Raw genomic sequence first — 15,784 nt, forward strand, 5'->3', positions numbered from 1 at the left:
AAAAGGATATGCATTTTAAGTAAAATATCTGGTAGTTGAACTGATTGTGAATAAATTCCCATTATCAACTATGTTAGTTAGCTGACAAGATATTTTTGCCATAAGGGTGGGCAGAGTGACACCCAGCAGCAGATGCGGCGTATTGCGAAGCCCCGCATGCGCACCCAGCCCAGGGGGCGACCTGCGGTGGAGAGAATTCTCTTTAGCTCCACCCCCGGGCCCCAGAGTCGAGTGAGTAGGCTTGCTGTCATGTTGTACATGTTCAACGTGCTGGCAGAGGGGCCTACAGCTTTAATTTGTACTTACATTGTGTCTTGTCATTCCAAGTCTTGTCCAAGCTTTGTTTTAGTTCACTAAGTATTGTTATTATTCACTTTTGTTGTTATTGAAATGGTCTGTGACCTTAACCTTTCATGATAATGGACATGTTGTATGTCAATCTCCAACGCAGTGATCTACCTTGACTTGCCAATATGTACAAAAATAGCTGGGCTTCATCTTGAATATAGTTTTTTAGTTCCATTAAATAATGTTTTTAAATAATGTTGTTTTCAAAATAAAAAAAATGAAAGAATATTTTAAGTTTTTAAATGTCGTCACATGATTTTTATCATCATCACATGATTTGCGTAATGGCAATGATTACTGTACGGCAAAGGGAAGTAACTGCTGTTTGGAGTTTGGTAAAACGTGTTGTTTAGAGATATGGAAGTTTGGCTGCTAACAAACCATAACAGCAATGTTGACTTCTTCCGTAAGTCACATTAATTTTCAATGGACCTTTTTCGCTCTTGTGTTAGCTATATGTATTGTTTTCAATGTTTTACACAAGTTTGGAGTTTTGTTAGCTCCATATGTGGCTTTAGATGTTTAACGTGATGCATTTAGGATTTAAATGCAATGTTTTCTTTGTTAAAAAAGGGTGACATCCAAAATGAAGTAAGTTACAGCACAGTTACAGTTCTTTATTTTTATTACCTAAGTTTAATTCATGTTCCTTTTTTATATAAGATAAAGTGTATAACAGTGGCAAAAAATCTCACAAAATCTTTAAAATATAAAAATTTTGGAATTAGTTGAACCAAAATTAGTTTTTTGTCACTTCAAAAACATTATCATCTTAAAAAATATGCTTCAATTCTTGAAGCAGTATAAAGCCAAAAAAGCATGATTTTTATATTTTTCAGGCTGAAATTAACTTTGAAATTCTAAATACAAAATTAATTCTCTCTTTCTTATGTACATTTAGAAACGGCAGAAAACGAACGCAAGTGCAGGGGAGGTAAATCATGCACAGTTGTGGTTTCAGTTTTAGTTGATTTTCCAGAGAATGGTCAGAGAAAACACTGAGTGATTGCACAGCATTGATACATCTGCATTTTAACCTGCATTATAATTCTTCGTTCATTTATTCATTTGAAATATTTTACATTTCTTGTTTTCTTTTTATTCAAGAGATATGCTCTGTACTAGCATGCAGCCCATGTTTATTTAGTATTTGCTCTGAGCATTGAACAATTTCTGTATAAATCCCATATTTGTTGAAAACAATAATATTATCTTTTATATTGGTTGATTAGCTACTGGTATGAACATTTTTACATTTTAAGAAATCATAGATGGGCTACCAAAGATATTTGTTGCAAGAACTTTTAAAGATAAAAAAAGAAGAGATTTTCGTGATAAATTTAAAATTTTATTATTGATCGAGTAAACAGCATCTATGGCACTAGAAGGTGATAGTAGTTTAGTAAATGTTCCAGTATATATTAAAAGGATTCGCTCATGTTTTGGCACCAAATTGATTTTTCCTAGTAATGCATATTAAAACACTTATATCATGATTATTTTACTCTTTGATACTGAAGTTACAGAAAAAATACAATATTTTTTTTAAAAAAAGAACTGGTTTTAGTGGGCAAACCGACAGCAGTACAGTCAAGAAAGAGTAAGGTAACTGATCGCTTAACCACTGGACCACAAGAACTTATGTTAAGCTGACAGAAATTTAAATCTTAATTGAAAATACTGCTAGCATCAGGTGAAAATGTCAATCAACCAATCACGCTACAGCTTTTTGTTGAAATGCGTTGGTTATTGTAATGCTATTGAAAATTGTGGTCAAAGACATTTGTTAAAGGGCTCCAGCTATAGTTAACACTCAATGATTTGCCACACTTTTTTTTGTAATTGTAAAATGAGTGCATGAAACAACCATGAACGAATCCCTTTAAGAGGTACCGGTAGATGGTTAACGCCCTTTAAGGGGCAATTACTAATGAAAGGTACTGCTTTCTACCCTGGAAACTGACTGGACTTTCCCATCCAGCTTAACTTAAATAGTACAAGTCTAAACTCAAAAAGCCCATCCACCATCACTAAAACTGACAATATAAGATATTGACAATAATTTTTAACATGACAGGTTAATATTGAAGACTATCAATATATTGACGAAATCAGAGTGTTAATATTTATTGACGAATTGTCAACGTAATTCAAAATCTACTACGATAGAATCGCTTTCTGAGTACAATACAATAGAATCAAAATATTAAGTAAAATTATTTTGAATTTAGTGGTTAAAATGTATTGTCAATCATATTTAGTCAAAATATATGTTCAATTTATCGATTTACAGTGAATGGGCTGATTAAGATTAAATAATTGTGTTATTACAATGACTGTTCCATCTTCAGCCGAACCCATGGTTTGGGATAAAGACCACAGTCATCGAAACTAACACAAGTGTATGAGAAACTCGTTAAATGTTACTGTTACATTATGTAATGTCCAAGTCCAAAAACAAAGATGAAGTTTAAGTTAAATTATCATGTTACATTTGTCGCTATTGTTTTTTATGTTCATCAAATTTGTTTGTTATTCATTGCATGAGCGAGCTTATAATGAGCATTTGAAAAGTACTATACATTTTAGCCCCATCTTCTTCTGTGTAATTGTATGTTTTGCAAGTATGACATTTTGAAATAACTTGATATTTAATTATATTTGAAAAGTAACAGCTAATGTGCTTATTGCTTTTCCAAATGCCGATCTTGTTTTTTATCATTTTTTGCCACTAAAAATTTGTATTTTTTTTTTTTAAATTTCTTTTTGTAATGGCACACCTTAATTTTTAGAACTTGCATGAAATTCCCTATTGAGTTTCCTTCATATGTTTTAAGTGTTGTTTTTTTATGTTAAATTTTAGCAGTAGGTTGCATGACAAGTTATTATATTTATATATAAACATTTATTTACATCTTTAATTTAGTCCACATTGTTTTTCCTTAGAAGTATATATATACTCATTATTATACCCACCAAATTCCATAACAAACTGTTGAGTGCTCCTCATGTTAATGCTGGTTCCCTGCATTTTTACAGAACATGAACCCTAGCATACTGCAGCAGGGCCCAACATATCTGCCGTCAGAGGGTATGGTAGAGGAAGTTGTAATTAAGGATGCCGTGTCCGTATCCAGTGCCGACGGCGAATCGTTTGTACTTGCTGAGAAGGTATTGTGTTCTTATGCTAAAAAAAATTAATTTACAGTCAAAACCCGTTCACAGGCTCGATATTGTTTAACTCAATTTCCTCATTAGCTCAGACTAGATTCAAAGCACCAATTTAATCTACTCTTTGTAAGCATCCTTGCTTGGCTCGATATTTGCAAGGCTCAAAGTATTTTTGCCGGTCCCTGGGATGAGCGAACAGGTTTCAACTCCAGTTGGTTTCAGAATCTTAGCAAAAGTATGTAACTGTTCGATAAACAGAATTTTTCTATTAAGATGTTCAATTTAGATGTGAAGTTTTGATTATGGAACTCTGAAGCCCGTTTCGATAAAGATCTTAGTAAATTTTAGTCACATATTGATTAATTTGAAGGTCAAACTGTGGTTATTTTGCTACATATTTGTGTGAATTTGGCTTTATCCAGTATTCAAATTGAACAGAAAGTAAACCTATCTACAGTATCATTTAAGATAATTGAACTTTGGAGTTCATTTGGTATAAAAATAAACAAAACTCTATCAGGAATATATATATATAAGTCTGATACATCTACTAAAGATTATTTAGAAGTGGTGCCATTGGCTCCCTCACCTAGTACCTGGCATTTAGGGGTAGTGATAAGAAACCTTCAGATCTGTTGTACATGATATTTTTTTAGGTGACATTGACTGATGAAGTCGAGACATGGGTATCGAAGCTGCGTGACTCTGTGTGTAAGACCATACGCGAGATGAACATTGCTATTATACAGGACTGCAATAGCAATGTGCCGATTGATGAGTGGGCCCTAAAGGTATACCATCGGAGAAAACATTGACCAAAAAACAAGCGAAAAATATCAACTGTTGAAGTATAGTAGCCAGTCGGTCAGCCATAATATAAAATCAAAGTTGGAGAAAAACTATAAATATGCAACCATATATATCTTATTATCATCATTTATCACAAGTATCATTTTCTTCTGTACTGAAATATTATAAAGATGTTTATGACATATTTCACACAAAAATGATCTTTCAAAATTATGATGCTATTATGGTTTTGAAGTTTGTAATTAAATACTGAAAAAATATTTTAGACCAGTGTTATTTCTATAAACCTTACATAATCAGCGGTTTCATTTTCCCTCCCAGTACCCAGCTCAGGTGTGCCGTATGGGGATGTTATATCACTGGACCCGGGAGTGTGACCTCGGTATCGCTGACATCAAGTATGACCGCAAGGCCCTTCAGGGGACACTAAAGAAGTACATCAGCACTGTGTCAAAACTCTCCAGCGTTTTGGCGCGCGGGCAGTGGCGATCTCTTGAAGAACCTATGCTGCCCTTACACAAGAACAGACTCGAGTGCATGATTACTGTATGTATCATTTGTATGATCTTAAGATTGAGGGTAAAAGGATTAAACAAGTCGAAGTAACATAAGAAAAAATAGAAGCAGTTAGAGACATCTTTCTCTTTTACTCCTGGTATTTGCTGATTGTCATGAAAATTTGATCAAATTTGTATTTGATGAATTTAATGTTTTGCTGAAAGATATTAATGATCAAAAATTAAGTTTAATTAAAAAACTTAAGTAAAAGATTCAAAAACATATTTGTCGAAATATTTCTGCAATTATGTAATAGCAGAATAGCCATATTTTTGTCACGATTTGTAAACAGGAAAAAGTTTACTATAAAGTGCTTTCTTTTTTTCCCCACAGACATCCCAGTTCCTGCGCGATGCCTTGGACAACCTATGTCAGCGTAAGCTGCGTGAGGTGTCTGACTTTGAGTGGCGACGATGCATGAGGTGTTACTACCAGCCCGTTGGTGAGTTGTGAACCTCTTGCACAAATCATAGATATATATTTAAATGCTAACATTTTGCCACATTTTGCTGTAGAGTTTAAATGTTTAACTTCAATGTTATTTTAATAAGCATTGATTTTAATGTTGCTCTAACAAGTATTTTTTAACTTATGGTACATATTCCTCAAGAATGCTGAAATAAAAACAAAACAATGACTTTAATCAGAACTCTAATATCTAGTTTGCGAATCTGGACCATATTAAAGTAGAGCTATTATTTACAGCCAGGAATATAAAAGCTATTCTGAACTGTTGCATAATTTGTGTGTGCCAAGCTTGACTGACACACTGCTCTTGTTATTTACGACCTTAGTGGAGGAGGTGTACGATGCTAGTAGTATCGGTAGTAAGGGAGTCACGCCCGATATCAGTAAGAACGCACACACTGTATCACCCTCTATGTGACACACTCGTGTAGGAATCTCATGCATGCACTCTCTCAACTTCTCTCGATGCTTTTCGTTCTTGTATATGGAAGCTTCTTCGATGTTCATTGTTATCTTCGCTGTTCTCTAAGAATATCTTTTTGCGGCATTGTCATTGACTTGGTGGCGTCATTGATGTCATGCAAAACTAATTCTGGCCATAACTTTAAAACCATTCAAGATAATCATATGAAACTTGGTACACATGTTGCTGGAGGCAATGCGCACATGTGTAATAAAGCCAATAACCATGGCTTATATAATTAGTATATATTGACCCTTATTGCTCTTAAAACAACAATATACCATCAACGGCATTCTCTCTGCAGTACCATGGTTTTCTTTACAGTATTTAACTTGCATCAAGTCCCCTTGGAAAAATAATCCTTCAAATTAAGCAGTTTTCCCCGAAGGTTGAATTTATATCTTCTTATAAACATGATTCCTGAAATAAATAACTAGGGCCCCTTCTCCCAAGCTTTTAAGAAGTAGCAATAGCATTTTGAGAAACGGATATTTAAAGGAGTCCATAGATGTTTTTTTTTATATTTTTTAGCTGTAGATTGTTAGTCTTGCTAGACAGATGTACAGGGTGTTTGTATTATAGATGTGATTAGATTAGAATTTTATTTGTTTTCTATATCAAAATATATATATTTTTCTTCATGTAAATACTATCACTATTTTAATTTCTTGGTTGTATTTCTTGCCATTTACAGTTCATTTTTTCACAGAAATTTATGTAGTCTGATATAAGATTAGATGGGTTGGTTATAGATAAATGTATGATAAGATTAAAATAATAAATATTACTTGGCCTTAAAGCTGCACTCTCACAAACTGAACATTTTAACAACTTTTTTTTTGTCTTGGAAAGAGCAAATTTTTGTGTAAATATCTGCAATCTAAGATTGCTGACAAAAAATCAGATTGCAGAATTTCATATTTCCATTCGAAAATTAATGTTTTATGGCTTAAACCGTAACTAACAGTTTAAGAAAAATGCATAAAACATCATTTCTTTAACTTAAATATAAAAATCTGTGATTTATTTTTTTGTCAGCAGTCTTATATAACTGGTTTCCATGGATTCTCGCAAAAAAACAGCTCGTTCCAAGACAAAAAAATAAAAAAGTTGTTAAAATGTTCAATCTATGAGTTTGCAGCTTAATAGAAAAAGCAGAAGGCAAAAATAATGAAGTGAACTTATATTACGTTGACTGGGCTTTGTTTTCTACTTGTTATATTTAAGTTTGTTTTAGGTGCAAGGATTCAAAAGGAAATGGACCTAATAATATAGCATCTTGCTTGATTTTATCCCAGTACAAAATCAAACATCTGTCATAGATTTGTAATACAGGTATCATCTTGAACCAAGAAAACAACAATTTTATTCAATGTCCACAGTTTTAACCAATCTTCCTCATGTTTTTTTCATTTTGCCATTTTTATTCAACTTTCGCAATTTCAACTAATCTTTAACAACTTGACATTACCGCTGCCAGGTGAGGAGAGAATGGAGCCTCTGATCTGGATCCTGGACACATCTTACCAATATGGGAATGAGTTTTACGGCATGAGTCCTGGGGTGGCGCTGACCCCGGTGACGGAGAAATGCTTTCTGACCATGTCACAGGCCCTACAGCGTCACCAGGGAAGCAGCGTCACTGGGCCTGTTGGCAGCGGCAAAACTGAGACTATCAAGGTTTGTGACTTTAAATGTTGATATAAAAAGATGCTCTTTTTTTACGAAAATAAACTATGGAGCGTTACAGATATATGCTTCTTAGTATACGGACAAATATTGAAATCACAAAACAACATATACGGAAATATGCTTTTTTGATATAATCTTCCTAAACCCAATAAATTTACATTTATAGTTGATTGCTCAGTCTCATGTCAGTCATGTCATTAAAACATGGCTTCATTCTTGATATGACCGTTCACTACTTTATTGTAATTTGTTGCAGGGCTTGGCTAATGTGCTAGGTCAGTTCCTGGCTGTGTTCCAGTGCTCAGATGAGACAGACCCCACGTGTATGTCCAAGATTATCCAGGGATCTGCCATGGTCAGTATAGGGCACTGGCATATATAGGGCTTGGACACAGGAAGGCTCTGCCCCCTCCAATTACTAATATGACTTTAAACCCTTTCCACTTTCGCTTTTCAATACAAGATATGAGTGTTATTTATATGATAGCATGATATATGAATATATAGAATATTTAATTACGAAATTCTCACCTTGTGTACATAAAATGGACATGATAAGAAGCCACCATAATATGAATATTCATGACTCTTTAGACATTAAAACATAGGGTAGCCCTGCAGTCAATTATATAAAACTGTATTTGTTATTCATAGGTTATCTTTCAGTTAGTTTGCAATTAAAAGCAATCTGATTGGGCTACAGCAGTTCTTGGATAACTTATATTGACCAATCTATAAACTTTTTGCTGACTTGAACCAAACCAAAGAAATAACTTGTAATTTTTTTTAAATTAACTTGTAAATTAACAAGGGTAGTCAATATCTGATTTCAGCATCATATCAATTAAAGAAAAATTGATAAGTTTTCCAGCAGTACTAGTAATAGTTGTTTAACCGTTTATCCCTCCAGGATGGCTGCTGGTGTTGCTTTGATGAGTCACAGGCACTGGGCCCTATTGCCATGGCAATGATGATGGAGAACCTAGAGTCAGTCGTCAACGCCTTGAAGGCCAGACACGCCTTCACCACCCTGGCTGACGGACAAGAGGTACTTATCAGTAACCTCTCTGTAATTCTAGTGGACATTATGTCTTGTCTTAAAAGCAAAATGGTTCAGGAATAAAAAAAATTCAATGTTAGAACTTTTACGATAAAATTGATATGTCCATATGGTTATAACATGTATTCCCCATCAATTTTCTATAATTTTTATTTATTTTAGTAAATCTGCAAACTTTGAATACTGTACAAAGTTTTCTTTACAAACAGCTGCATATGTTAAAAATCTCAAATATGAGTTGCTTTTTACAAACACTGAGTATTGAGTCAAATAAAATCAAAATAATGTGTACCCTTGCTTCCTTTTTTTACCAGATTCCCCTGAAGCGCAGTGTGGCCGTTCACATGACCATCAATCTGTCAGACTGGAATCAGACTACACGCCTCTCCAGCGATATTCGCCTCTTGTTCCGATCTATCTCCCTTGTACGACCGGATGTCGGAATGATCATGAGAGCCAAGTGCACAGCCCTGGGATTCAAGGCCCCGATTGTCCTTGGGTCAAGGCTTAAAGTCCTCACTGAACTGGCAAAGGATCAGCTGTAAGTCATAATTTTAATTGTAAAGCAGTTGTTTATAGTTGGTTATACAGATAATCTTTATTTATATACCTTAATTAAAGTCAAATTTATGTTCAGGAATCGATAATAAATGAACTGATGATAAAAATATCCTGTTTCTTGCAGCCTGAAAAACATACAGCACAGTTACAGTATTTGAGGCCCTGGTTAGGGTACTGAAGAATGCCTTTAAGGCGACAAATATGTATTTGCATGGCACACAGTGGGTGATCATGTTGTCTAGCTTCAAGACAGACATTGTTTCTTTTTCTCTACATCTTTCATATTGTTATCTCAGCCAGAGTTGTTGTCTCCTCCAGACAGCCCAAATATAGCAGCACTTCAGTTTCTAGGCTCTTGTATGAGACATCATGCTTTTAAAATACAAATATCTTATTTTTTTCAGACCACCCCAAATACAGCACCACTTCAGTATCGAGGCTCTTGTTGGAGTGCTGAGACGTGCTATGCAGAAGCGGAAATACATCCGGGATGAGAAAACACAAGACAAAATGGACATGAAGAAGGAAGAGACATCGCGCTCTAACAGTCAGGCCTCAGACAGTAGACCCAACCTGCCCCAGCAGAGCTCGACGGGTGAGAGGAGCTTTTGTATGTATTTAATTCATTATTGTTTTACGCACAACGTGTACACAGTTTCTCTGCCAGTTACTGCCAGTTTTCTCTTCTGATGTTGGGATGTTGCGGCCATTCTGCAGTTTCTTACTTTATAGCACTTCGGAGTCACTGTTAGAGGTAGTTAGGCCATCCGTAATTATTGTATGTTTGCAAAGACTCAAACTTCTCACCAAATTGAAATTGTACCTTGTTGTTTTAAGCTTGTCTTTTTTCTTTTAAAGCTGCACTCTCACAGATTTACCGTTTTGACAACTTTTTTTTATCTTTTGTGCCAATTTTTGCGTAAATATCTGCAAACCAGTGATATAAGACTGCTGACAAAAGATCAGATGGCAATTTTTCTTATTTCCGTTCAAAAATTAATGTTTTAAGGCTTAAACCGTTACTAACGGTTTAAGAAAAATGCATAAAACATCAATTTTTGCACTTAAATATGAAAATCTGCAATCTGATTTTTTTGTCAGCAGTCTTATCGTAACGGTAAATCTGTGAGAGTGCAGCTTTAAGAGGAAAAGTCATGTAAGTGTCAGAGCCTTGACATCGCTGTCATATTTGGCGGATATTCAAATGAAAATAAATGCACTAGTTGCGAGACACAATACACATGTCAGCTCGGCCCATTACTCTGGCTTTAATACTTGTTGAGTTATGCCCCTTTTACTGCTGAAAATCAACAGACAAGTGTTGGCGTTCGCTTCCCAGCGCTTTTAAAAGACAAGTAAGTTTTCACTTATTTATAAACGATACTGCTCAACTATTTGACTTACTTAAATAGTTTGGGTTGGGCCATTGTACGCTTACAATTGATTAAGGATGGCCTTGTAGTCTTGTGTTATTTGCACATCTTTATTTCACCTTCTGTTTGAGGTGAGGTGATTTACGTTCCTTTTAAAATGTTCCTTTAATATGCTCCATGCTTTAGTTTCAATATTAAGCTAGATTTCTTTTGATATATTTAGTATTACAATTTAATTGCCTTGGATACATAAAGATTCTGAATGTTTCCATCCATTAACCTTATATTTTTAGACAAAAATAGTCTGCTAAAATTGATCAGTAGAATACTTTATAGATATTAGTGCTATAAATTGAAATGTTTTTGTGTTTATTTATCAATATCATGTTCATCTTTGGGGGAAAAATGAATTTTTTTGTCAGAATTAAAAGGCATCTTGTGTGCTGTTTTGTATATAGTGTCTGCCATTTGTCTTATGCTATAGCAGACCCAAACTGCACAAAAATGCGGGAATCGGGTATAATTTCAATTTTCAAGATGTTCATTTTATTCTTTCACTTTTTAGTTCTTGTTTTAGAGGTCATCTTGGTTACTTTTATAACTTATTTTAAATTTCTTTGTTCAGTTCATTACCTTTTTGTTGCATTTTACTCCTCAGTCAGTTTTACCCCAAAATTTGCAACTGTAAATATGGAAGACTAATTAACCTTAAATTTCTTTGTTCAATTCATAACCTTTTTGTTGCAATTTTACTCCTCTGGAATTGTTGACCCAAAATTCCCAACCATAAATATTCAGAATATATAAACAATAATGTAATGTCAATAAGTCATTTCAGCCCCAAATCCACTTTCGTAATAATTTTATAATATGATTTAAAGTTAACATTTTGTAATTACTTTGAATAGAATCTTGATAGAGATGATTTTGATACATTGAGTGGCATAGTCTTTAGGAAAACATACGGTACATATTCGCAGTAAAATCCTACCATATTATACTGTGTGTAGGACGCTAGCATAGAAAGGATGCAGTGAAAAAATGTCAAAAACAGCAGCCACCATATTTGATTTTACGAGTTTTATTGAATCGTGAAAATGGCAGGTGTTATTAAATAGTACAGCATGTGTACATCAATAATAAAATAACAATTATAGCAATCCTGATGTCAGAAGCCTATTACTTTGTTTTAATTAAATTTTGGGGCAAAAAAGTGTGTCCCATACACAGTATAATATGGTATATATTCAAAGAATTGTGTGGACAAAAATGAGTATTTGATGCCTGGTGACCCCCATATTAATTTGGTATCAATGGAAAGGCTTTATGTGTAGAATAAGAACATATGTACCCAAATTAATATTACCCCCCAAAAAATTGACCTTAATAGATTGCAAAATACTTTAGGTCTGGGCCAGTATTCAATATTGATCTGATCCTTATCCGTAGAAATACCTCAGTGATTCCATTCAGCCTATTGGTCAGCTAAATATACAGGCTATCTTAAATTTAAGTTCAATCTAAGTTGCTTATTGAATATGGAAGGCCCCAGGGCCTAAGTTCAGTTGAAGTAAATAGCGAAAGCACAAACTGCAATTATTATAACTTTATATGTCATGTGGTTTTGGTCATTTATTTTACATATAATCACTAGCTAATACTCTTTCAAATGATACCAAAATTATGATTGGTCATCAGACATCAAAATTTAACATTATCGACATTGGAACGATTAAACGTTAAGCTTATTTGTACATGGAATACCTTAAGGTTTAATGTAACCTTCTTGGGTTAATCTGACAAAATTACGATCCAACAGTGACCCAAGGGAACATGAAGATTGGTCCAACAGCGGGACACCGAAAGACAGGCACCCCTAACCCCATGACAGCTGCGGGGAAGTTGGAACATGCCCTCGTTGCTCAGACGATAGAGGAGATGATCTCACCCAGACTCATGGGAGAGGTGGGTGGGCAGGTTTTATTGTCACACTAGCATCAAGTCACACTAGTATGAGAAGATGTTTGACCAGCCTATTCAACAATGAAAATTTGCACATCCAGGAATGTCTTGTTAAAAATATTACATCTAGGCATCCAGGCTGTTATAAGAAACATAATAGCGTTGTTAGGAGTCATGCCTGCTAAAATTCTTATCTTGCTGTAATTCGTAGCTCATCCGTTTTTTGAAGAAAAATAGTTGAGGTATTGTTATAGCCTTGGTGTCATAGTCGTTGGCATTGCTGTGCAAAAATGTTTAATTTAAAACCACTCAAGATACATGTATTCAAATGAAACTTGGTACACATGTTGCCAGAGACAATACTAAGTTGTCAAGTTACAACCCTTGTTGGACTGAAAAAACAACAACAACCAGATGAGCATTAACTCCGTATCAGTTACAGAATATTTTATTTTATTATACGATACGCCTTGACATGTATTTAGATATCCATAGTCTATGTGTTATACACTTTGTATATACAAGTAAATACTTGTATTCATTTCAGGCGATGCCAATCTTCAAGGCTTTGCTGAAGGATTGCTTCCACAGTCTTCCCGAGCCCCCACCAGTGATCGGGGCGATATCTGCCCGTACCCGAGGGTTTGACATTGACCAGGCCCTGGAGACAAAGGCCAAAGAGCGTGGCCTGATCCCTCACAAATCATGGCTCTCCAAGTGTAACCAGCTCTACAACCTGTCCAGTGTACATCATGGTAATAAATACCCTGAAGATTCAACTCATTTTCTCTTAATGCATGTTTATTATAGGAAAAAAAAATAGAATATTGTCATAGCTTAAATCATCCCAGTTGTAATCATTATAGTGTTAAAACATCAAATGATGCTTATGCGTGAAAACCATCAAACATATTAATATTAAACTCATATTCACAATGACATTTTCCAAACATGTAGCAAAGTCCCATAACCAATGCAAATATTCTTGAGTTATGCCCCTTGATTATTTGAGAAAAAACGATGAATATAGGCTGCCACTGGCGTTGCTCAATTTATTAAACGTTTTGAAAAAGGATTTTACACATCATCACTCTTTCTATTTCTCATTCAACACCCACAGGTCTGATAGTTGCTGGCCCACCAGGCAGTGGTAAGAGCACCTGTATCCAGACACTTATTGACTCCCTATCCATGACTCCCAAGGCAGGGCTGTCCCGGGGGTCATCAGGAAGCAAGGGGTCGGCTAAGTCTTCTGAGAAGACCCACAAGCTTATCCGGATTAACCCGCTCGTGGTGGACGAGTCGGACCTGATGTTCGGTCATCTGAATCAGAACAGTGACTGGGTGGATGGGATATTCACAAATGCCTGCAGGAAGGCCAACAGGGTACGGCAATGGATCAAAGTGTTTATAAATTTAAAAATATTTTTACGGTTTTTTGTTAATGAGAGTTAAATAAAGGGGTGGCAGAAAAATTAGTGAAATTTGAATGTTATGGAAGAAAATGTTACCGAAAATAGAACACAGTGAAAGAAGTGCTTTTGTGATTTGGTAATGTTTAAACTAGTTAATTTTTGTAAAAATAACTATGAACTGTGTTGTATTTTAGAACCTGAGCAAGACATGGCTGTGTCTAGATGGTCCACTAAACACCGGCTGGGCAGACAACTTCAACAGCGTCCTCAACTCAGATAAGGTGGGTGGAGAAGGCTAAAAAATCTGTTTTTAAAATCCAGATGAATTGATGGCTTATTCAATATCCTCTTTTTGATTATTGCCAATTTGTGAAGTAACAAGATTTGACAGTCACTGAAATGGTCCGAGTTATTTGTTAATGAAACTGAAAAAAAATATTCAAAGATATTAGAATACCCACATTTTGTTTTCAGGGAGATCTGAATTTGAAACCTTTCCAAAGGAGAATCTGATCTATTAAAGTGATAAGGCAAATTGTCCACATATTTGACAACTTTAACTGTTTATTATAGGTGCTTCACCTGCGGAATGGTGACAAGCTGTTCCTGTCGGACAACATCAACATCATCTTTGAGACGGCACGTCTCCCTGAGGCTTCACCCTCTACTGTCTCCAGATGCGTGAGTGCTCAATTACAATTCATACTGGTTTTGTATGGTAGATTGTGTTAGCTTATTTGTTGTAATGAAGCATGGCCGACATATAGGGTCTACCTTGTATGACATTGTCAGCTGTTTCATCGTCCGCGTTGTCCTCACACTTTCTTTTCCGATGGATTATTTTCAAAAATTTCATCAATTGTAGAATCTTCAAACATTATTACACAGTTCTCAAGGTCATGGTCAGTAGATGAATGATTTTGGGGTCAATAAATCTAATGTCAAGGTCATGATGACCTTTACAAGAAAAACAAGGGGAACTTCACTGGACAAACAATATACCCGGTTAATAGAATTCTAGTGTGTTTTTTGTAAAGAAAGTCAAGTTAATGTCATAGTCTTTGTGTCCACAACGTGGGCGTCCATGGATGCAGGGTCATGCAATTTTACCAAAACATTTTTTTGTAACATTGTTCCTGAAATTTTGCACTAATGTTACCTCTGACAATTAGCACACTTGTAAAAAGTCTCATAGATCCGGCATAACTTTTAGCTGAGTGATGCCTTTTGATTTACTGAGAAAAATGGATAAGCATTCGCATACGCTTCTGGTTCCCTTGTTTTCTGTGTATTGCTGCTGAATATTTTCATTACCCTTGCAGACATAGTTAAGCTTGCTAGGTAGAAGCTAATGGGATCATAGTTATAATAACCTTGATTTTGACGGAAGTTTGTTTAGTAATAACCTCCTTGTTTGAATTTCAGGACTGCATGTATGTAACGAACTGATGCCATGGCCTTTCATTCTGCTTGCGATTTGTCTGTGAGAGTGTTTATTGTTTTAATTCAGGGTATCCTGTACATTGACAAAGATGTGGTCGGATGGAAGCCCATCGCCAGAGCCTGGCTCGAAAATCGTACCCCACAGGAAATACATGTAAGTTGAGCTTTTCCATAAGCTGCCATGACTTAAACAAATCTGCAGGTCTAATCATAATCTGGAATGTTGTTTGTGGAATAGTTTTTACGACTGCAAATTTAAACACGATCTTAATTGCGTGACAAAAGGATCAAAAGTTGAAGAACATATATTTATTTTATTGCATGGAAATAAGAAAAAAAATGTTCATGCATTTTATGATTGAATAATACAATTCATTATTCTATTCATTTGATAAGGATGAGGTAAGAATTGGGTTTTGTGATAAATGTAGACATATTAAATAAATCCTTGATTTTGAAC

At 35.0% G+C, this 15,784-nt stretch overlaps 1 protein-coding gene across 28 annotated transcripts in view; it reads left to right on the plus strand.

The window, feature by feature from the left end:
* LOC128236579 (uncharacterized) overlaps positions 1–15,784 on the plus strand; it is a 121,714-nt gene that overhangs the window by 38,057 nt on the left and 67,873 nt on the right. For 20 of the 28 annotated variants that reach the window (XM_052951529.1, XM_052951518.1, XM_052951531.1 and 17 more), the window contains 17 exons: positions 106–231; positions 3,388–3,519; positions 4,176–4,310; positions 4,651–4,875; positions 5,221–5,329; positions 5,682–5,738; positions 7,299–7,498; positions 7,767–7,865; positions 8,421–8,558; positions 8,885–9,111; positions 9,536–9,741; positions 12,324–12,469; positions 13,014–13,221; positions 13,587–13,852; positions 14,076–14,162; positions 14,455–14,562; positions 15,392–15,478. In XM_052951529.1, the coding sequence (XP_052807489.1) occupies positions 106–231; positions 3,388–3,519; positions 4,176–4,310; positions 4,651–4,875; positions 5,221–5,329; positions 5,682–5,738; positions 7,299–7,498; positions 7,767–7,865; positions 8,421–8,558; positions 8,885–9,111; positions 9,536–9,741; positions 12,324–12,469; positions 13,014–13,221; positions 13,587–13,852; positions 14,076–14,162; positions 14,455–14,562; positions 15,392–15,478 (2,556 nt within the window). Of the gene's footprint in view, positions 1–105; positions 232–1,249; positions 1,283–3,387; positions 3,520–4,175; positions 4,311–4,650; positions 4,876–5,220; positions 5,330–5,681; positions 5,739–7,298; positions 7,499–7,766; positions 7,866–8,420; positions 8,559–8,884; positions 9,112–9,535; positions 9,742–12,323; positions 12,470–13,013; positions 13,222–13,586; positions 13,853–14,075; positions 14,163–14,454; positions 14,563–15,391; positions 15,479–15,784 lie in introns of all 28 variants that reach the window. The other 8 variants (XM_052951521.1, XM_052951543.1, XM_052951535.1 and 5 more) reach the window with 5 other exon arrangements.

This window comes from Mya arenaria, chromosome 6, assembly GCF_026914265.1.
Source record: "Mya arenaria isolate MELC-2E11 chromosome 6, ASM2691426v1".
In the NCBI taxonomy this organism is placed as follows: Eukaryota; Metazoa; Mollusca; class Bivalvia; order Myida; family Myidae; genus Mya; species Mya arenaria.